The 23,851-nt window shown below is 41.0% G+C and overlaps 1 protein-coding gene across 2 annotated transcripts in view; it reads left to right on the top strand.

Moving 5' to 3' along the window:
* Window positions 1–23,418, top strand: part of CLCN5 (chloride voltage-gated channel 5) — a 161,071-nt gene extending 137,653 nt beyond the window's left edge. For both annotated transcript variants that reach the window (XM_031445213.2, XM_031445215.2), the window contains 9 exons: window positions 2,039–2,226; window positions 5,541–5,663; window positions 6,513–6,719; window positions 10,220–10,300; window positions 10,530–11,072; window positions 13,404–13,590; window positions 14,627–15,025; window positions 15,185–15,401; window positions 16,602–23,418. In XM_031445213.2, coding sequence (XP_031301073.1) covers window positions 2,039–2,226; window positions 5,541–5,663; window positions 6,513–6,719; window positions 10,220–10,300; window positions 10,530–11,072; window positions 13,404–13,590; window positions 14,627–15,025; window positions 15,185–15,401; window positions 16,602–16,692 — 2,036 coding nt within the window. In that variant the 3' untranslated portion in view covers window positions 16,693–23,418. The remainder of the gene's footprint in view (window positions 1–2,038; window positions 2,227–5,540; window positions 5,664–6,512; window positions 6,720–10,219; window positions 10,301–10,529; window positions 11,073–13,403; window positions 13,591–14,626; window positions 15,026–15,184; window positions 15,402–16,601) is intronic.
* The last annotated feature ends 433 nt before the right edge of the window (window positions 23,419–23,851 follow it).

Genomic DNA, 23,851 nt, shown 5'->3' with positions numbered 1-23,851 from the left:
GGGTAAGACATGCACATGTGAAAACAACCAGAGAACTAGGCAAACTCTTTCCCATCATGTCAGTTTTCTGAATCCCGGCAGTCAGTGCAATAGGAGTTAGAAGGAAGAGAAGGCGGGGTTGCTGGAGTGGCCAGGACTAGGTGTCGAACAATTTGTTGGATTTCACTAGGTTATTCAAGTATGTAAATAACCTGTGTTAACACTCTTAGCACCTACCAAAACAGACCTATGACATGGCCTCCAGCCTGTTGGAACGTAGGCGTAATATCCTCAACTTTTTAATGTATGTCTTGTCACTAGGTGGTCAGTGAATATTTTTCTTTCCCTCCTACACACAGGGTATTTTGTTTTTGAGCAATGGAGAGCAACAATAGAAGCAGTGTGTCTAAAAGCAGAAACAGTCTGGGAATTCAGGGGCTGTGAATTTTATGATGTCTTTGCTCTTTCCCTAAAGCACAATTCTAGACCATTTCATTTCTTTATGCCACAGTTTCTTCATCTGGACAACAGAAATGACGAGAGGGCCAGAATCAAATGTATTCTAACTATCTTAACCCTGTCTATTAGTCATAGTGCATAAGTCTCCTTTCACTATTCATTTTCTTGTAATTTTCTTTTTCTTTTTTGGGGGGGAGGGGGGATTGAAGTCAAAAGAAGGTTTTTATTGGAATATTTAGAAAAAAAGGCAAGCGGGGGAGAGGAAGGGTATAGTTCAGCAGTAGAGTGCATGCCTAACATGCACAAGGTCCTGGGTTCAATCCCCAGTATCTCCATTTAAAAAAATCTAATTACCTACCCCCACCAAAAGGAAAGAAATAAATTAGAAGAAAAGGCAAGAAAGATTCTTACTCAAAATAGAAGGGGAGGAAAAGGGAAAGAAAGGGACGGGAGGGAGAGAAATTATTTGCGTTGGACGGTGATGTCATCAAAGGATTTTTCTCATAATTTTCTTTGATAAATGCTGCGTATAAAATACTGTTTGCTCCTTCTCACTAAGAAAACTTTGATGTATAACTTAAAAATTGTGCTCTACACTGGAATTTGACAGAACATTGTAAAATTATTATAAGTCAATAAAAAATGTTAAAAAAAAGAAAACTTCAGAATGTTCACTTCCTAGGCTCAAAAGGCTTTAACCTGTTTAACCTTCATCGAATCTTCCATGTACATCCCAGTTTGTGCTTTAAAATTTTTTTTTAATTGAAATACAATCAGTTTACAGTGTTGTATCAGTTTCTGGTGTACGGCATAAAGTTTCAGTCATACATGTACATACATATATTCCTTTTCATATTCTTTTTCAGTATAGACCATTACAGGATATTGAATTTAGTTCCCTGTTCTCTACAGTAGAACCTTGTTGTTTATCTATTATTATATAGAGTAGTTAGTATCTGCAAACCTCTTTTTTTTTTTAATTGGAGGTACTGGGAATTGAACCCAGGACCTCATGCATGCTAGGCATGCGCTCTACCACTGAGCTATACTCCTACCCCCAGTATCTGCAAATCTTGAACTCCCTTTTATACATTCAATTCCCTGAGCCTTTCTTCCATTGCTCAAATTCCCTCGTCCATGGAGTCAAATCAGTATTAAGACTAAGCCTTTGTCCCTGTAGTCTTCACCAACTCCTCTCTGCAGGCCATCTCAAATAAATAACATGCAAGATTCTTCAACGTGGGCAATTCACATTTTCCCAATCTTATCTATATGGTGAGAATAAAATCGTCTTTAACAAACTTGTCTGTCTTTATGGAGCAATATTCATCAACCCTAAGTCAAAGCAGACTCTTTACCATGTGAAGCAGCTGAAAGTCACATCCACTCCCCTCTTGCTCCCACCCAACTACTTTGCTCTCCCCTGAGTTTCCACAGAAATTTTGCAGGCACAGTGTTTAATGAAGATGATAGAGATAAGAAGGGAAAATCAGACAAGCAAGAGGTTGCAGATGGAACGAGAAATATATACTTGTCCGTAATTTTGATTCCTTTTCCCTCATTTTCTCTGACAATTGTGGCTTTTCCTTCCTCCAATCAGGTTCCCTAGCTGCCTTGATCGACATCTCGGCTCATTGGATGACAGACTTAAAAGAAGGTGTATGCACAGGGGGAATCTGGTTTAACCACGAACACTGTTGCTGGAACTCGAAGAATGTCACCTTTGAAGACAGAGACAAGTGTCCAGAGTGGAATAGCTGGTCCCAGCTCATCATAAGCACGGATGAGGTAACATGTAGTGAAGCTTTCGGCACCACTGATTTTTATTCTTACATTTACTTCATTTCTTCTACTATCCTTGTGGCAACTGTGGAATCTTCTTTTATTTTCCTTCTCATGAAAAGAGGAACCAGAGCCATCTGCCTTTCTCTGTGGTTTAAATGCAGCCGTATTCTTCTGACCCATGGAGTTGTTTGATGCTTATGCAACAACTTAAAAATTTTTGCGTGATTTAAACAAGCCTGGTGTTTCTCCTTAGTTGTTAGTACACGGTGTGGCTGGATCTTTCTTTCTCTGGTAATTTCAGAAGAAATAGAGTCAGCCAACGGGTAACGGGTAAGCTATAATTTCTAACAAAGGATGGGGTGGGTTAAAAATGTATTTATCATATAGACTCCAAAAGTAGTTTTTCCCTGAGCATTGCATTAGAACACTAAAAAAAAAATTGATGCACTCCATATCAAAATAACAGAAACCGAGGAATAAAATTGCCCACAGTCCCATTTTGAGATGAAATTAAAATTTTCATTGGCCTTGCTTTCTAGCATATCTTTTTCAATGTAAAAGTAACTTTGTTTTCCAGTTCCTTACCTTTCTATTACCACTTGGTTTGCACATTAGATCTCCCCTCTTAAAAACAAAAGCACACAAAACAGCTCTGAATTCCCAATTCTGCTCTGTATTCCACCAACCCAAACAGGTACCATCGCCACTCACTCCTCGTCTGCTCTGTTGGTAAAGTGAGGGGGAGAAGACTAGGACATTTATTTGTATTTTTAAAATTGATTTTCATAACTACTTGGGTCCACAAACAATTTGCAATGGCACCTGGACCCAGAGAATCAATCAAGGTAAAAGAAGGATTAGAAATAATAAAGTCAGAAATAAGAGTGTTTATGTATATATGTGACTGTGCATCTTGGTTTGGGGAAAGAGTTCAGTGAAAGGGTTAGATACATACTATATGGGTGAGAGGTTTTTTTTTAAAATTTTTTTGTTTTTGTTTTGTTTTAGGGGGGAAGTAATTAGGTATATTTATTTATTTGTTTTTTAATGGAGGTACTGGGGATTGAACCCAGGACCTTGCGCATGCTTAAGCATGCTCTCTACCACTGAGCTCTACCCTCCCCTCACCCCCTAGAGGGTTTAAATCTGTGCTTCTCACACTGGGGTAAGGTCAGTGTACGAGAGGGTAAGTGAAACCTCAAGATACATGCTATGTGCCTTCCCAGAATATCCTTTTTTTCCTGAATATTTGGATTTTTCCCCCAAAATTAAATGTAAACAGTCATTAAAAAGGAATGCAAAATCCCCATGTTTAAGATAAAACATAATCTGTTTCAGCTCTGCTGCTGGGTACTCCACTCCCTATCCTCTCTCCTAGATTAGGGATACGTACTTGGGTAGAAAAGTTTGAGAAGCCCTGGAATTTAGGGTGAGTCTCTGTGTGTGTGTGTGTGTGTGTATTTCCTTTGCTTTCTTTTTACTCTTTTATTTTTGAAGTGATTATAGATTCACAGGAAGTTGCAAAGCAATGTACAGGGAGGTCCTGCATACCCTTCATCCAGCCTTCCCCAATGATAGCGTATTCGTACAGTAGCAAAACAAAGAAATTGACATTGGTGCAATCTGTGGACCTTATTCACCATTTGTATAGGCATAGATGTGTGTGTGGGGTGTGTGTGTGTGTGTCATTCTCTGCAGTTTTACCACATGTGTAGATTTGTGTAGCCACCACCACAACCAAGATGTAGAACTCTTATTCCATCACCACGAGGCTCCCCCATGCTATGGCTTTAGAGCTGTGTGTGTGTGTGTTAAAGTGTTCCATCTGTAGCTTTGAAACTGGAGCTGGAGATCTGTTAAAGTGACACACATTTCTCTGGCTCTCCTTTTAAAACGAATGACTGGGTAAAGTGTCTTCTAGATTTTAAAAAGAGTTCTCCTGCAGAGAACTTGACCTCCTGAGCTCTGCCTCTAGCCAGTGTCAGCTGTTTTCCCTTTCACTCCCTTTCCCTCTTTGTTTCCTACCTCTAGAGTCTTCTTCCTCCCTAGCTAGATTTGAAAGGCCAATAGAGAGCAATTACTAGTTCCTCTGAGAGACTAAAATAATGGGAAACGTGTGTCAGAATCATAACTCAGGAATCAATGCTCAGGAAAAACCTGAGCGTTTTGGTTCTCCTTGTCTAGGTCAATGACTTATTTTGATAGTGTTTTAGATTTTAAAAAGTCACAAGACCATTGAGTTTTGTGTTTCATGTAATTTGAGTGAGTTTCGACTTTGAATATTTCTATTAGCAAGCATACCCTGCTCATGTCCAAAATATCTTTTTTGTAAGGCATAGATGTTTACAGGCCCTTTAATGTCGGGGAATCCTTATTAAGAGTCAAAATTAGATTTCTTTCCTGGCAGACTTCCATTATAATGGGGGAGAGTCTCAAAAGTATATTTTCTCCATTTTAATGGAAGTGCTAGGGATTGAACTCAGGACGTTGTGCATGTGAAACATGCACTCTATCACTGAGCTATACACCCTGCCCCCTATTTTCTCCATTTTAAAAGTAGCTGTTGCCATTTTATTCTTTGGGACATCTGGCATCTCTCAGGTTTTGTTTGATGGGCAGAGCCTGCAACTTTCTACTGCATATTCTTGTTGCCCAGTCTACTGAACATCTACCCGTTGGCTACTCCAGAGGCAAAATTCTCTCAAAGCTGTGGTCGTCTCTATAGAATGTACTTGTTTATTTTAAGCAAAACACCCAGGAATTTTAGACACTTTAACTTCCTATGAGAATTTGACACCAAGGTAGGTAGTAGCCAAAGGTGAATGTAATGGAACTTTAGAACGAGTCTTCACTTCAGATGTGTAGCCAAGGTTAAGCCATTCCTATGCCATACACCAGAAACTGACACAACATTGTAAACTGACTATACTTCAATTAAAAAAAAATAAAAATGTGAAGAAGTCTATTAAGACCGAATAAAATTGACAATAGTATCATATATATTGGACTACAAAATCTGTCAGAGCGCTCATATAGAGAGTGAATTTGCTTCTTTGTTCTTGTCTGAGTATCTAAGGATACTTAGAAGCCATTATCGATTTCCTTTGGGTGTGGCAAAGCCTCTCATTTTCAGTAGCAAGTGGGCTGACCGTGGTTCAGTAGTTTCTTTGCTGATAGTCTGGGAAGGAACATCTTGACTAATTTAATATCGTCTTTTTTTCTCTTTCTTACCTCCTCTACTGAAAACCCATTACTCAGAAGCACTCACTGGGGCTGTCTGGGCTAAAACAAGCTTCTCTCTTTTTTCTCTACTCCAGGGAGCCTTTGCCTACATAGTCAATTATTTCATGTACGTCCTCTGGGCTCTCCTGTTTGCCTTCCTTGCCGTCTCTCTTGTCAAGGTGTTCGCACCTTATGCCTGCGGCTCTGGAATCCCTGAGGTGAGTCTCTAAAATGGTTTCTAAATGGGAACAATAATGAATCCTTTTTAGTGAAAACCATCTACTAGGTTTTCTAGCATATACCACAATTGAATATAATGTAGGGCCTCTCGACATCTTCCCTGAAGTCTTCTCCCAGCCTAGGACATTAAAGGGAGTCAATTCCTAGCCTCCTGAGGGTTCCTGGTAAACCAGAGCCCTAAAGACCTCCCCGACTGCTTACCCAAGAAGCAACTAGGGTAGATCCCAGGATTCTGCCCTGAAAAAATAGTAGTACTGTCAACTTTGTGAGAGCAGAAGAAATAAAACAATTTTGCTACATTTCCTACAATATGATGTCGGCCAGAAGGAGGGTGATTCAAACCCTGTTTCTAACTCCTTTTGGTTTAGATTGCTTGACAGTGACCGAAACTGCTGAGATTTTAGGTTACCTAGATGACCTTGCCCTTCTCTATTTCCTGACCAAGTCATAGTTACAAATTTCTTGGCAGAGAATCAAGGTTTTACTAGCCTGTAAGGATGTAAGTAAGGGAAATACCCTCCCTTTCCTCCACCCCTTTTCCATATCCATCGAGGCTCATACTTCTAATACTCTCTTGCTCAGCTATCCCATGGCCACCCCCCTCAAGAAAAAAAAAAAAAGAAAGAAAAAGGGAACATGAAAGTTGAAAGAACAGTTGTTACATTCTTGGGCTCCTGGGTTCCCTCCCAAACTGAGATCACCACGGGTCAAGCATTTATATGTCACTTGGTCCAAAAGGTGCAGTTTCTATAATGAGGACCGGATGATTGCTTCTGAGCCTTGTTTGCTTTCTTAGTGTGTTCACTCTCTCTGTGTTTGACTTGCAGATAAAAACTATCTTGAGTGGGTTCATTATTCGGGGCTATTTGGGTAAGTGGACCCTGATGATCAAAACCATCACACTGGTGCTGGCAGTGTCGTCTGGTTTGAGCCTGGGCAAAGAGGGACCCCTAGTGCACGTGGCTTGCTGCTGTGGGAACATCCTGTGCCACTGCTTCAACAAATACAGGAAGAATGAAGCCAAGCGCAGAGAGGTAATGACAAGAGGCCTTAATAGTCTATTTTTTTGTTGTTGGTGGTGGTGGAGATGCTGGGGGTTAAACCCAGGACCTTGTGCATGCTAATCATGCGCTCTACCACTGAGCTATTACCCCATCCCTCCTTAATAGTCTTTTTTTGGTGACAGCCTAAATGGTACAATCTTAAGGATGAGAATTTGGGCAGTTCCACTTCTAGGAATCTGTCCTACAGACGTTTTGTCATATGCGCACAAGGTGTATGGGGATGGGGATGGTCAGTGCAGTCTCTGTCAACATCGTGAAAAATTGAAACAATCAAAATGTCCATCAACGGGGGACTGATTGAATAAACAGTATTCTGTCCATACTCTAGAATATGATGCAACTATTAAAAAGAATGAGATTGGGGGGAATGTATAGCTCAGTGATAGAGTGTGTGCTTAGCATGCATGAGGTCCTGGGTTCAATCCCCAGTACCTCCATTAAAAATAAATAAATAAATCTAATTACTCAAGCACCCCCCAAACCAAACAAACAAACAAAAATTAAAAAGAATTTAAAAACAGAATGAGATCGCACTATGTATACTGACATGGAGTGATGGCTATAAAATACCATTAAGTTTTCAAAAGCCAATTTCAGAATAATGTGTATAGTAAAATTCAGTTAATGTTTTTGAAAAGGATGTGTGTGTGTGTGTGTGTGTACATACCTAGAAAGAAAATGGCTGGAAAGTGGTTTTACCCCAAACTGTTTAAAGTGTCTGCCTCTGGTGAGTGGGAAAGGGAGATCCTAGCAAAGAAGTCGGAACTGTAACTTTTTATTATATATAATCCTATACAAGGGTGTGCTGATTCTGTTACAAAATAAGTTACAAAAACAGTGGAAGATTTTTAAAAGAAGTTGTTTATTCCCATGAAAGAACATAAATTCAGCATATGTTTCAGATGCCCACTTTTTCATCTTTTATTTCCACCTACCTGACATGCAGAATTAGTTTCTTTCTGTACTGGATCTCTGACTTCTGCCTCAGTCCCACTAAATTAGTCCCACTGCAGCATCTCTGTCCTTGTTCTCATGTTTACACAGTTGTTAATGTGTATCATTTTGAGAAGGAAGAACATTTGAAAAAAAAGAAAGTTCCGAGTCATTGGTTACTTTTGTCCTGCTGTAATTAAGGATTTAAGAAAATAAGGGTTCTTGCTCTGTTTTCCTTGAATTACAAAGAAGTCACATATGGAATGGGTCGAGACCAAGGTCATTGCATTAGAAAGGATCTTTCACAAAATTGGAACCCAATGATTGATTCTGAAAGCAAAAACAAAGCAAAATTAACCATAAGACTTGGAAGGAAGCTCAGAGATATTGAAATTTCAAATATGGAATACATTTTGATAGTTCAAGGGGGAAAGTTCCTGGCAGAAGAGGAAGGTTAGCAGGAGAGAGAAGGGAAATCTGAGTAGTTTGTTTAGCTATCTGTCAAATGTAGAGGGACATAAAGGCAGTATTACATCGGTGAGGTTGTTAGACAAGAATAATGTACAACAGAAGCTAAAGAGATGGAAAAAAAAACATTTTAACTGGCAAGAATGAAGTGCTGATTGTTGTTGGTTTTGCGTAGGTAGAGGCGACTTTGAAACTGTAGGTTGCTGGTTACTTTCATTCCATAAAACTGGCATTTTTGTTCAAAGAGTTCCTTATAAAATGAGAGAGGAGTTTGATTTGGCTGTTTCTTTGTACAGATGTCATATATTTCTCTAACTAAACTCGTGAATATTTGACTATGTCATTTGCTTCCTTTTGCTTATTTAGACTTTGCAGTTATTTTTCCCTGCCACTCTCACTGTCAGCAGTAACCCTTTTACGTCCCAGGGCCTTGTCAAAATGGCCAATGGGTTGAGAGTAAAATAGAGATTTTAGAAGGCAGGGCATTGGTAGGTTCCACTCTCCAACATAAAATTAAAGCAAACTCATCACCTTGATTCATTCTTCTCTCATAATTCATCCTAAACAAAGTCACTGAAATCCCCTTTCTCAGGTTCCGTGTTGAAGGTCCTCATCCTTCTCAGACGAAAGCCATTATTATAGCCTTGGATTTCAGAGTCCTCTCCAGCTAGCCCCAGAGATCACTCGTTCCTCCCCTTCATTTTCTTGGGCCATCCTGCTCTTCCAGAGAAACCTGCCTATTTATTTTGCCAAGAACCATTTTATTCCTCCAAAACTCTTAATTTTATTCAACTTGCTCTTGAAAATAGTTCCCGGCTACCATAAATCATATATCACTCCCCAGCAACCAGAATCCAATGAAAGGACTTGTATTTTTTGACACTTCGCATTAAAAGTTTTATTGGCCATGTTAATCTTCCTCATGGAAGTTTTAAGTTATCTACACATTTTAGAATCTTGAAGTAAGAAGAGAAGAAAACTGATGAAGTTGAAGGGGCGGTGGGGGAAACAGCAACTTGGCAAAGGTCATGCACCTTTTATCTCCACATTCCTTTGCCTACATACCAAGGTGGCGCTCTCTACATATTTCTTGCTCTCTTTCCCTGTCTCCTTGTCCCTTTTAATTTCTCTCTGACAGCTTCTTCCTCCTCTTCTCCCTCCTTACCCTTTTCCTTGCCATACCTAAACACACTCAGATCTTCTCTTCCCTTTCAAATCTGTCGCCACCCTTGCCTCTAGTTGCCTCCTCATTTCCGTTTCCGTAGGTCACTAGGCATGGATTAGGGCACATAGGACAGGAAACCCTAAATACCTACTGTATGATGATTTGCAGCTCCTGAATAGCTGTGAGCCAGTTGTTAACTTCAGTTTTGTATCATTAGAGCCTTCTTTAAAATCTCATTTGAAAAGGGAAAGGGTGGGAGGGATAAATGAGGAATTTGAGATTAACAGATACACATTAATATATATAAAATACATAAACAACAAGGACCTACTGTATAGCATGGGGAACTATCTTCAGTTTCTTGTAATAACATCTAATGAAAAAGAATCTGAAAAAAAATGTATGCATAGGTATAACGAATCACTTTGCTGTGTACACCTGAACCTAACATTGTAAATCAACTACCGTTCAATTAAAAAATTAAAAATTAAAAATTAAAAAATTTAAAATCTCATTTAAAAAGCTTTTCTTTATAAAGTGCTAGGTGAATACATCATTGTAAGTATTTCATATAGGTGGTGGATAGGTCTACAGATTCAAATTCAGTTACTGAATTGGGAGTACTGGGGATGGGGGTGTAATTTGGAATCATGGAGGTGCCTAAATTAATCACAAAGCAAAGGCCCTCTCCCTGTTCCAGCATGTGAACCATCTGTTCAAAATTCAGCATGCGATGTTTGCTCTCCAAGTAAATAGTAAATTGAACTTTGTTTTTGATAAACTGGACGTGAAGTATGGAAGACTTCTTTAAATGTTTGGTAACCACTGACATTCCTTTTAAAAACGTGATCGAAAGTAGGAAAGTCGTAGTATTCCATCACTAATTTTGAGTTTTGGATTGTAGGTCTTGTCTGCTGCAGCGGCTGCTGGTGTATCTGTAGCCTTTGGGGCACCTATTGGTGGAGTATTATTCAGCCTGGAAGAGGTAACAGCTTTTAACTATCTGTCGAGCTTGTGTGTGGTCTTGTGTCAGGCTATCATCTGTGTACGCTGCAGTCCTGACGTGTGCTGTCTGACTCCAGTGCTTTACCATATGGGACCAGAGACCTTTGGGCAGTTTGCATCCTTAACCCTAATTCCCGCAGCACCCATTTTCCACCTAAACCAGTTTCTGCGGATTTACAGAGTTTTCTTTCTCGCTTTCCCTCTTACAGGTCAGCTACTACTTTCCCCTCAAAACGCTGTGGCGTTCATTTTTTGCTGCTTTAGTGGCAGCGTTTACTCTCCGCTCCATCAATCCATTTGGGAACAGCCGCCTGGTTCTCTTTTATGTAGAGTTTCACACCCCATGGCATCTCTTTGAGCTCGTACCGTTCATTCTGCTGGGCATATTTGGCGGTCTGTGGGGAGCTTTGTTTATCCGCACAAACATTGCCTGGTGCCGGAAGCGGAAGACCACGCAGCTGGGCAAGTATCCTGTCGTAGAGGTACTCGTCGTGACAGCCATCACTGCCGTCCTGGCTTTCCCCAACGAATACACCCGGATGAGCACAAGTGAGCTCATTTCTGAGCTCTTCAATGACTGTGGCCTTCTGGACTCCTCCAAGCTCTGTGATTATGAGAACCGTTTCAACACAAGCAAAGCAGGCGAGCTGCCCGACCGACCAGCTGGTGTGGGAGTCTACAATGCAATGTGGCAGCTGGCTTTGACACTCATACTGAAAATTGTCATCACTATCTTCACCTTTGGCATGAAGGTGAGGAGTTTTCTTTTGATACTTGGTGGATATATGTCTGGCTGTAGGTTTGGAAGGCAAAGCCAAGATATCATACAATTCTCGTAGCTTGTGTGGCGCTTCCAACATCACCTAACGTTATCCCTCACTCCCCTCAAAGCCCTTTTTACCCCCATGTGTTCTCATAACTTCTTAGATGATTGTACCTCTATCTAAAATTGCCCAAGCCTAGTTTTAGGCCGAATACAAACCTCAGTGATGAGATTTTTAAGTAGCAATGTTTTTTTCCTTTTCCTTGGAAAACATATTTGTCACTCAAAAAGGATGGTGAGGTATTTATTTCAGTGCATTTTCAATCAAAACAATATCTGACCCTGTGCTATACACTAGAAACCTGTTGTTTATTTTATATAGAGTAGTTAGTTTGTTCAAACAGGGAACTATATTCAATATCTTGTAATAACCTATAATGAAAAAGAATATGAAAAGGAATATATGTATGTATACATATGACTGAAACTATATGCTGCATACCAGTAGTTGACACAGCATTGTAAACTGACTATACTTCAAAACAACAAACAAACAAATAAAACAAAACACAGTGTCTGACTAGCACCTTTTTTTTTTTGGTTCTTATAAGGTAGCTTTAGAGTTTACCAATAAAGTGAAGTATTAGGTTGAACCCAATGAAGTTGTCAAACATTTTGACCACTGAAATAGGAATTTCATATGGTTCAATCCAATATATAGCAAAATGTATATTTTTTACAGTTGTTATCAATGTCTACTTATCAAGAAATTCACAAGTGATCCTAAAGTAATAATAGGATCATCAAAAGCAGACATTGGGCGAGCATCTTTTATTTTCAGTACCCATTGTCATTTTCATGTTTCAGCAGAAACCAAAAAGGAAAATCTGTTCAGGTATTTTCCTCTTCCTTCCTTGGTTTTTATTGGTTTGTTTCTTTTCTTTAGCACTCAACTACCAAGGTAGTTCCCTACATTCTCTATGTAGGGAGATTTGAAATGGAGATTCAAACCAGAAAATAAGAGCTTGCAACTCAGTTTAGGCAGTACTGTAATCTCTGAATTGATATCCATCCTCCTCCACACCCTGGACAGTTTTGCAGGGCTTCTTGAGTTACTTGTCACCTCCTGGCTTCATTCTTTCATGTAAAGTGAATTTGCCAGAGGGGAGGGTATAGCTCAGTGGTAGAGTGCATACTTAGCATGTATGAGGTCCTGGGTTCATTCCCCAGTACCTCCATTAAAACAAACAAACAAACAAACCTAATTGCCCACTCCCCACAAAAAGATCATTAAAGTAAATTTGCAGACCATTAGACCCACCCCGATTCAAGAGTGTTCCAGAATCAGATACAAGCTATTTGAAAATAATCTCCTGTTTGGATTATCCTGGAGTCAAAAAAAAAAAAAAAAGAGGGGAGAGACAGATGAGGATTGGTTCCTTTGGAGGGTAGTCATGCAGCCATAGTCACTACTTCATTTAAAAAATTTTAATCATTTATAGAGGAGGATATAGCTCAGTGGTAGAGTGCATGCCTAGCATGCATGAGATCCAGGGTTCAGTCCCCAGTACCTCCATTAATTAATAAATAAACAAGCAAAGAAACCTAATTATCCACCTAACAAAAAACAAAGTTAAAAATTGTTTATCATTGAATATTTCTTTACACTGTTAAACTGACACCTCATGTGCCATCCTTTTTGCGTGAGCAATGGGTCAAGATTCAGTAGAAGAGAGTGCTTATCAGCATTGTGTCGAAACCCCAGCTCCAGGATTTACTCAGTTTTGGCATTGGGTGAGTTCCTTAACCTCTCTGAATCTCAGGTCCTTTGCAAGTTGGGAATAATAGCACCTACCTCCTGGGTTGGTTGTGAAGAACTGATTGAAATCCCATCTATAGAGCCTCCAGCATAGAACATTGTAAATAGTCAGTAAAGGGTAATTATTGTTGATAAGAATTCAAACTTGGGGAAAATGTCTGCCTATATGAGAAACTCCATCTATTTTCCTTTTTCTTTGGGAAAGGCTTAATTTCTGCCTCCAGTTCTGTGTTGGTCTGGAGAGTTCAGGCTCTTGCCTGATGGACCCCGAATCAGGGTAAGCTTCTTCACAGTCGTCCTTGCCTGCACGTCCCAGAGAACCTCTAGTCCCTGTAGTGTTACACAAATCTTTGCAGCCACTTGCTAGCATAGTGCATAGTTAAACATTCATTGGCCTGTTTGCTTCGCAGAGGGTCGGCCCTCCAGCCCTTACCATATGCCAGGCGATCGATCACATCCCTCATCCCTTCTCACTAACTGTCTTCTGCTTTCTCTTTGCAGATCCCTTCTGGCCTCTTTATCCCTAGCATGGCTGTTGGTGCTATCACAGGTCGACTTTTGGGAGTAGGGATGGAACAGCTGGCTTATTACCACCATGACTGGGCCATCTTCAATAGCTGGTGCAGTCAAGGAGCAGATTGTATCACCCCTGGCCTTTATGCGATGGTTGGGGCCGCAGCCTGCTTAGGTGAGTACTGTTTGCATTGATTTCAAAGAGATTGCTGCCCAGTGGGGGACATAGTAAAGACAAGTGATATTAAACACAATGGGCTGTAGATTTTTAAAAATAACTATCTCTTTCTTGTTGGGTTTGTCATTTTCAAGTGCTTTAAGAAAGCATCTTTACTGTCTAGCTATCTACCTTCCTCCCGTTTGAGAGCAATTCTTTTCTCAAATTATGTCATGTTGAGGAAATAATCTGCGATTTGAACCAAGATATCTGCACAAGAATGTTCATCATGGTATTATTTATAATAGCAAATAACTGGACTCAACCTGAAAGCACCGAAAAGCACGATGAAGGACTGTTAAGTAAATTATGGTACATCCATATCATGCTATATACTATGCAGTGGCCACTGAATGTGATGCTGACATGTTTACTGTCTTTAAAAACAATGTTAAAGAAATTTGTCCTAACATACAAAGTGTTCCCAGTAGAAAGTTGAGAGAAAAAGCATGGTGGGGAATTAAATATCTAACAGAAGCTCATCTAGGTAAAAACACACATTTTTGCAGAGTAAGAAACTTGAAAAAGGCATTGGAAATTTTTACTCTGCATACTTCTAGGCAGTGAGCTGATGGATAATAATTTTCTTTTATATACTTGAAAAGATAAATATTTTCTGAATTTACCACAGTGGGCCTGTGCATCCCAGAGAACCTCTCATATCTCTCGTGTCACATAAATCATAGATATCTTATGCAATTATTTATAATTGGTGGGGGGGGGAGGGAGGAGCAATAGACAAATAAAAAAAAAAAAGAAAGGAAGAGGCAGCTTGTACTTTTGAGGAGGTGATTTCTAGAAATCTGACTCAAGTCCATTGTGAACTGGGCTTGAATGCAGTTGGCTGGGGTCTGTGCAGCTACAGGTGAGGCCTCCTTCTAGCAGTGTTTGTCACAGGCCCATAAATCTAATGAATCCTGTACTTTTCCTGCCTTCAGGAAGTAGCCTGGATCTGTTTTTCTGTGTTTTTTTTTTTTTTTTTTTTTTTTGGCAGGCGGGGTGACTCGTATGACCGTTTCTCTTGTCGTCATAATGTTTGAACTAACTGGTGGCTTGGAATACATTGTGCCTCTGATGGCTGCGGCCATGACAAGCAAGTGGGTGGCAGATGCCCTTGGACGGGAGGGCATCTATGATGCCCATATCCGTCTCAATGGATACCCCTTTCTGGAAGCCAAAGAAGAGTTTGCTCATAAGACCCTGGCCATGGATGTGATGAAACCCCGGAGAAATGATCCTCTGTTGACTGTCCTTACTCAGGACAGTATGACCGTGGAAGATGTAGAGACCATCATCAGTGAAACCACTTACAGTGGCTTCCCCGTGGTGGTGTCCCGGGAGTCCCAAAGACTTGTGGGTTTTGTCCTCCGAAGAGATCTCATTATTTCAATTGGTAAGGATTTCAGAAAGGGGAAAAGGGAATCCACTCTGGAAATTAATAAATATGTAAGACATGGAGAAACAGAGGGGAGAGGGGACCTAGTGAGGGGCCAGAAAGATTGAAGTAGTCCTTCCTTCTTCAACCTTTTTTTCCCCTCTCCTTTTCAAATAGAAAATGCTCGAAAAAAACAGGATGGAGTTGTGAGCACTTCCATCATTTATTTCACCGAGCATTCTCCTCCAATGCCACCATACACCCCACCTACCCTCAAGCTTCGGAACATTCTGGATCTCAGCCCCTTCACTGTGACTGACCTGACGCCCATGGAGATCGTGGTGGATATCTTCCGCAAGCTGGGACTGCGGCAGTGCCTGGTGACACACAATGGGTGAGAGCTCTTTGGTGAAGGTAGATTGGATTGGGGGAGAAAGGAGAACGTGGAGAGAGAAAGAAAGAAGAACCCAAATCACATGAACATTAGTTGCACTTTCAGACTCTTTTGAGATGAAGATGGATGTGTTACTTTTCATTGTCATAATTAAGCAAAAGGGAGTTTGGGGAAGATGGTATGTTTGAGAGATATGAACTGCTGGTGGCACATTATAAATAACAGTTCCTCCCCTGCAAAGGAAACAACTGAGGTCCTATGCCCAGGTGGCCCTGAAGTTATAAGTATTAGGTAGTATATGTTTAGTATTTGCTCCTTACAATACCTTGGTCATTATTATTTGAGGATGAGAAACCAAGTTCCAGTGCGGTTTAAAAATTTACACAAGGACCCTCAGTTAATGTCTGTTAGAGGTAGGCTTTAAACACAAGTCTTCTAGTAGGGAGGGTATAGCTCAGTGGCAGAGCTCTTACTTAGCATGCACAAGGTCTGGGGTTCAACCCCCAGTACCTCCATTCAACTAATTAAAAATAAATAAAATAAAGAAATAATCCCAATTACCCACCCACCCCCCCCCCCCCAAAAAAAGAAAAAAACACACAAGCCTTCTGACTTCCAAGGCTAAGGCTCACTCTCTCTGGGGTATTTCTTATCCAGTAAAGGAAGCCCTGCTGTTTTTATTGGAAAAGAAAGTTGGTTGAGGAGAAGGATGGGGTTTTTGTGTGAATAGGGTCTGGTAATCCAGCAATTATAAAAGAATTTCACCCTCTAAAATTTTGGAAGAGCGTAACAGATGTCTTGCAGTATTTAACTCAATAAGGGGACTTTCCCTGACGAAATCATTCAACATTTTCTGAATCTGTCCTTCTTGTAAGAAGGTATTCCACTAGATTCCAGGGAGAGACAAAAATGAATGAGACCCTTCGCTGCCCTCAAGGAGTATGCCGTGTTATAGGGGAACTGAGAACACACAAGTGCTTATGTTCTTGTAAGCAAACAGAGAAATGCTTGAGCACGCTCAGGGACCCACATGTCATGCCATCTGCCTGGTGCGTGTGACCTAGTCTTATCGCCTCATTTTGTAAGTGCAGCTACTGTTCAAAGACAAAATTGAAAAGGACTGAGGAGAAGTGTCACCTTTAAGAATGTTAGTTTAACTGTAGACTTATTTTCATTTTGTTGTCTTGTTTTGTTTTCTAGGCGATTGCTCGGAATCATTACCAAAAAGGATGTGCTAAAGCATATAGCCCAGATGGCGAACCAAGATCCTGATTCCATTCTCTTCAACTAGAATCACAGGGTTGTACTTGATATGAACTGGAAGGACACTGCAGATCGTGGATATATTTTATTAACTGGGTACCCACAACACATGTCCCACATTTGGATGGTGAAGTTATATTCGTGTGTTGTCTCTTTCCTACAAGTTAACCAGTTGCACTACATAATCTCTGGAAATCTTAATCTTCTCTCTAGGAGAAAATTCAGTTAGGCCTCTGTGATGTTGCATTAGGAAGATTTCATGAAAGAGTAAACAAGATTGCTATGGTTTAATTCTTTTCCTTTTTTTTAAAGATTTTTTTAAATTTAAAGCATAATTGTTAGTTAATATGCAATCACTGAAAACTATGCAAGAAAAATGCCAACCGTCCTGACCTATAGCCTGCAGGAAACTCATGAAAAAAGTCACTTTTTTGGACTCTAACTGTCATTGGTGGAAGATGAAGTGTAAACTTAAGGGGCTTTGCTTTTCCAACCATAGAAAGGAAAGCCACAAGGAAAATAATAATGGTATTTTCCAGACTGTGAATTCAGTTCAAATGTTATCTTGTTCCTGTTACAATATTTAGCAGTCTTAGTTTATGTGTGTGTATGTGTATGTTAATTTTAATATCTGATTATAAGACAATGCTGCTTTGGTTAATCTCCTCTAAATGAATTTAGAGAGGTTGACTTTTATAGCTTGCTTGTTCCTGGTACTCTTTTGAAGTGCACAAAGATTAAGTTACAGAATTTTCTCCTTGTCTGCAAAAGGGGTAATTTTCCAGATGGCCTTTGTTAGCTGGTAGACAAGGGCTTTGCCATGAATTTGTGAGTAGCAAGGAATGATTTCTCCAGCTTCCTTGAAATGAATAATCAGTAAAGTGCTAAGCAAAGTCAATGACTAGGAATTTTCACTTCTTTGTGAGGTCCCAACTAATCCTCTTACCCAGATGCCACCTCCGTGAGTGATGGTGCTTTCGGCTTCTGGAATATGGAAGAATAGTAAAGGGAACCAAATCTAGACTGCATACTGGGGAACCGGGGAAGATCCCAAGCTGTATCTGCATTTTCACGCATTCCTTCGTAACAGCCACCAGTACTAAAATAACCAGGCACTCATGCCTCCTCCCAGTGTTAAGTACGTATCTTAACAGGCCAGTGTTGTCCCTGTGATCGTGAATTTAGACTTGGGGTACTTTCAAATATATTCAAGGCGTTGGAACAGGATAGGCAGCTGTGGACTCCCTGGAGGCTCCTTAGAATTCTCAATAAAAGGCAAAACCATCCTAAGACCCAGGGGGAGGTGGGTAGACCAGGCCTGGTGACACCAAAGGTGCTTGTATCCAATTGAAAAGGTGCCTGTCTCAATTCCATACCATCTTAACTGCAGGAGAAAAACATCACACTCTTGGGACACCCGGTGGAATTACAGAGCCACCACCATCATTCCGACTACTGTTTCATTTTCTACCGTTTGACCCACGTGCAATTGTCCCCTCTCCGTTCTTCCCCCTTTCCCATGCCTCAGTCCTGAGTCCTCTCTCGGGGATTGAGCACGAGGTCTGGTTAATGATTCCTGTTCCAAAAACTAACCCCCAGGGCTAGTTAAAGTGTAAACCAAATCTCAATAATTGTATGGCACATGGACCAGAGGTAATGCACAGCCATTTGCTTTGCCCTGTAGCCCAGTAACTGCTGCCACGCCTCCCTTTCCAGGCTGGTGCCCACAGCAGTGAGACTTAAATGCTAAGGGGTAAGACTTGAGCCGTTCCCATTTTATAAGTCTGTTCCCAGTGCTTCCCACCATCCTTCCAGCCTAGGATCAGCGGTCACTCGGCATATCCTCTCCCACCCTCTGCCTCCCCTCTCCACACACCTCAGCATACCTCATTTTAAAAGTAGCTGATCTCTGATTCTAGGCTTTTTTTTTAACCCCTGGTTCTTATCTTTCCAAAATCTGAAATTCTTTCATTGCCCAGAACTGGGCAACCAGTTCTTATTTTGATTTTTATCTTTCAAATATCAAGGCAGTCACCGGAGCTTCTCCTTCTAACTATATCACTCAAGCATTTTAATGAAAAAGAGAAAAAAAAAAAAAACATCTCCCTAGGTTAAGACTCAGTAACTTCACATCTTTTGTCTCTTCTGTGCCACTGATTCCCTCACACAAGATGAGACTGTTTGCCTGACCAGCCTGTAGTGTGTAAAATCAAAGTTCTTATGTGTATCCTTCTGGTTCACTACCTATCTTTTCTTATCAGCCGTCCAACTGAAGCCTACAAAACGGGAAATGTTAGTATTTCTGGTATTTGATGACAGTGAAAGTTTTGGTCGCATTTCAGAGTGCATCAGTCAACCGGAGGGTGTCTAAGTCTGCCTTTGTCTTTCTTCTCGGCTCTGTTTTTGATTTGCGACAGATGAGCCAGTGTTAAGGTGCTGCTTCAGAGAATAAATTCAAGAAATCAGATAACACTGTGCCAAGGGATGCTTTCTAGATGCTAAGCACCGATTGATCCTCCAGAGAATTATGTCCCTTTGATACCTCACTCTTGGTAAATCTCATTCATTAACCTCAGCTTCTCAGGAATCCTTGTTAACTCATAAACTAGAAGTAGCTTTAGTGTATGGTATCCGTTATTGTTCAGTCCTACGGTTTGGCTCAAAGATTTGCTAATTGTGGCCAGAGGTCTCCACTAGGCCACTAGCTCAGCATCTTAACACGCAGTTTCTTGTCTGAAAGCAAAAGAAAATGTGCTTTCTGCCGTTGCCAGTTCAACAGTTGGACATACTTAACCGACAAAGCCCGATACAGGGAGGTCTGTCAGGGGCCTCCAATGGCCACATACCTCAATGGCAAAAGACTAGATAATCTGTGATTTAAAAATTAGTATGAGTTCGAGACTAGTCGACTTTGGTATTAAGAAAAGAAAATTGCCTGACATAAAGGAAGGGTTTACAAAAGAAGGCCACTAAGTGCTTCAAGAAAGTTCAGGTTTTTCCAGGAAAAATACATCTGGTGGATATCCAGTCATGAAAAGGGATGAGAGTCTATAGATTTGTAAAAGTCTCAGTGCTGTTATATTTTGTATCTTCATATCTGTGATGTGAAGAATTAAAGAAGCCAGAATCGTTAAGGTGTGATTAGTTATACCATTGGCAGAAGCAGGGGGTTGAATGTGCAAGATAATAGCCGCTTTCAAGATCACTTCTATTGGGATGTTTGTTCAGACACTCTCCTCTCTTCTGGCTCCAGAGTCCTTGTGGCTCAGCCCAGCTGTGGAGTAGACGTGGTATCATCCACAGAGCAGATAGCCTCTGGTGGACAGTCTGACACTGACTTTGGTACTTTGGATTTGCCAGCTGGCAGGGCAAACGATGAATTTGCTAATGGAACTGCAAAGCAGTTGAGTCGTTTTGGCACCAGAGGCTGAATCTGAACCCTTTACAGGAAGAGCAGAGCACAGTATAAATTTCTCTAGCCAGTCTTCAATTGTGTTTGAACATAAGAATGATAAAGTAATGGGGACTTTGTGTGGTCTAAGGCTGTGAAGTAATTCTTAATTATGAATTTATGAACCCGTTCAGGTGTGGGGGGAGCAAATATTTTTCAAAACAGCGTCCAATAGAAAGTAATCACGGAAAGTAATCACTACTGTATGCTTTAAGTATTTGAAACTCCTGTCCTGGTTGGGTCTTGATCTTGGTTGGTTTTGTTAGGTGATGAGTAGGAAGGTACTTGTTGCTTCACAGTGTCTTTTGTTTTGTTTTTTAAAATAAATCTCAAGGAGTGCAGGTTTTGAAGTTGAGTTTTTACTAAATGAAAGTGAAGACAATACTAAGATTTTGAAATGGCCAGTGTGTCTTATATTGCCAAAATAACTTACTGATGACCGACCACACTGTATTGTGAGGAATCGGTTTACTTTTACTGAATCAGAGCTAAATGTAGGCCACTCATCAGTTCAGAGAAACCAGGAGAGCATCTTTCATGGTGGTGCATAGAGTATTGAGCTCTAGAAAACTGAGAAAAATGTGAAATTTAGAAAGCAGATAGGAGGTGGAGTATTGAATTCTTAAAAAAAAAAGATGTCTAAATATGTGGTCTGAACTTAAGTGTCCTACAGCCTTGATTATTTTTTAACCACCTCTGGAATTTGCTGGATTCCCTTTGGGGAGAGAATTTAAAGTTAATGGCAGTAGAAAAACCCTAGTAAGAAAATATATGAGTTGTTGCAAGATGGTAGGAGGAAGGCCACCAAACCAAACATCCTGACATTTATGAACTGCTTGATCATGTGCCTCAAGGGGAGAAAAGATTAGTAGTCTCCCAAAGACCAGGCTTTCTAAGCAACCAAGAGTCTCAGAGCAGCATTTGCCTGGATGCAGTCCACTGTCATGGAGAGGGCTGACCCAAGACAAGACACCTGCTCTTGGAGGAAGGCAGCGAATACTGCCATTGCCTAAGTGGTAAGCTTTAGGTAGATTATCTTGAATTTTGATAGCAAAATATTTTAAAAATCTATACTGTTAGCCTCCCTAGTATGTACTTATCGTATATTAGAAAGAGAAAAGTGAGGGTTTCTCATACCGGCGCTCAGGGAGCTGTGGGAATATGAAGCGAAATTGGTGTAGCAGACCTGTGGCAACCACTCAACTTTACTCTGCCTCCATTCTGGTTGTTGGCACTAAGGAGAGAAATTCTTGGAATAGTAGGTGTTCACAGCTTCAAGTTATTCCCCAAAGGTTTGCTGGCACAGCCTCATTTCTAAACATCTGGCTCTGGGCAAAGTTTTGAGGGGATGCAGGGAACAAGATTGGTTTTTCCACTGTGTGGTCTGATATCGCCGGATCAGCCAAGAAAGAAAGAAAGAGTGTGATGGGCGGAGTGTGCGTTTCTTGGATGGGATCTATTGGGTCACCTAGCCCAATCCCGCAGTCATCAATTCCTACCTCTATGTTCCCACCAAAGGGTCTTCAGCCTCTGTGAGCACACTCCTTGAATGAATGCCTTGCCTGAAGTTTGTTCTTTTAAGGAGAAAATGCGATGGTATAAAAATATGAGGGTTTTAAAACATGACCTCTGCCTCTCCTCTCTTCTCTCTGTCTCTCCTCCTCTTCAAGCTCAAAATTCAACATTTTCTCAGTTGTTACAAGTGTACTGTTTTGAATGTGGACCTTGGGGAGGGAGAGCATCATTCTAAGAGTAGAGAGTAGAAGATATTTCTGAGTTGATGGGGCCAATGGGGCTTTGCTCCACTGTCACACCAAAGCCAATGGTATTTGTTGAGTGCGTCCAGGGCTTCTGCATAACAGTACAGACCTGTGAAGTATTCATTGCTGACCCTTATGATTATCTGCTAGTCCAAATCTGTTGAAAGTCAGAGGCAGTCTTGGATTTGGGGAGTTGGAATGCCATCTGGCAAGATGGGGATGAGGGAGTGGCCTGAGATGGTTTCGTCAGGGTGGGAATGCTTAGCCTCATTACCTTCTTGAGTGGACCTCAAATACGCGGTCCTTCAAGAGTGCGCGCCTTTCCCTCCTCCATGTCACTTTATCCTTTCTTCTCTCCCCTCTCTTCTTCTCTGTCCTGCCTTTTTAGTACTCAGATTTTAATAAATATTTACTTTTTTTATTATATATTTGGTCCCTTGGGACTATGTACTGATGAAGAATTAATTTCATTCTAGGTTTTAAAAAAAACGATGTGTTTCATATTTTATTCCTTTAAACTGTCTTTTGACGCTATGCTGCTAACCAGGTACAGGCCAGAAAGGAGTTGGCCCTCACAGACAGCACCCTGGTCATGTCACCTATGGATGACATTGATGTAATGATGGTGACCCTTCTTCATTTGACCAAGGCCGGCCTCCCGCTCTGACCTCTGTCCACTGATTTCTGGCTGTGGGGAAAATACCACCTGTGGGGTGAGTCAGTGAGGCCGGGAGGATCAGAGGGGCTGGGTTCCAGCCCGTGGGCCACTATATGAGTATCTCTGTAATAAGCTGATGTGTCAGGCCAGCTCTAACTGCAGTAGCCAAAGAAAACCTGTCTGACTCGATGTTTTCATTCCCAAGAGTTCTTAAAAGTTCAACTGAAGCTAATGTAGAGAGATAAGCAGTAGCTGGGCGTCCAGAAACTAGCATCAACCAAAGCTAATATAGCCCGAGTTTCCACGGGAAGCTTGGTGCTGAGTTGTTCAGAGCAATTATCTGAGTGTTGCCAACCTTTTAGTCATGCTTTCTTAGCTTTTATTCTAACTTTCAGAGATGTTGGTCCCTGTTCGTAGGCACAGCCTGTCCCAGAGCTGGGGCTACCACTGTACACTTCATTCTGCTCCCAGGTCAAGCATAGCAATGTAATCTAAAAAGGAAGACGTGGGCTGGGGAGTTAGGAGACCTGGTTTCTATTCCCTGTGCTTCTACTAACTAGCCTCGAGATCTTAACCGCTCTGTGCCTCAGTGTTCCCATCTGCAAAATGGGGATAGTGTTACTTGCCCTACCTACCTCACAGGGTTGTTGTGAGGAGAACCTGAGACAATGAAAGGAAAGTACTTTGACAAGTAAGTGCTATGCAAATGGTAAGAAACGGAAACAATCACGTTCAAGGCAATGGAATGGACATTGGCAGAAGGGTTGATGGGACCGTCCAGCCCTTTTCTTGGTGTGGCTTAAACCCAGGTTGCCATTGCTTTATACATTTTTCACTTAGCACAGATTTGTAATTATGCATGTAATAAAGCACAGCCTTATCCGACTTGGTGTCTGGTGTGTTTTTGATGACCCTAAATTTTGTAGCTGTTGATTCCTGATCATAAAAGTGGGCTGTGGGGGTTGGGGGAGGGGGTGTAAAAGGCAGTTACAGATTCCTCCTGGGAGGCTCACTTTAAAATGATTTCTTAAATGCCGAATTATTTCTACATTTACAGATTTAGTAATACTTTTTACCATAAGGAGACAAATGAGGAGTACCTTGTGTTTTACTGAGAGATTCCAGATACCTAATTCTTTTTTGGGGGGGGTGGGTAGTTAGGTTTATTTATTTCATTTTATTATTTTTTAACAGAAGTACTGGGGATAGAACCCAGGCCCTTGTGCATGCTAAGCATATGCTCTACCCCTGAGCGATACCCTCCCCCCTCAGATACCTCATTCTTTATGGCTATTTAAGTGGCCCTGTCTCACACATT

Source organism: Camelus dromedarius, chromosome X, assembly GCF_036321535.1.
Source record: "Camelus dromedarius isolate mCamDro1 chromosome X, mCamDro1.pat, whole genome shotgun sequence".
NCBI lineage: Eukaryota > Metazoa > Chordata > Mammalia > Artiodactyla > Camelidae > Camelus > Camelus dromedarius.
The sequence above is the reverse complement of the archived record's forward strand: the minus strand, read 5'-3'. Positions and strand labels throughout refer to the sequence as shown.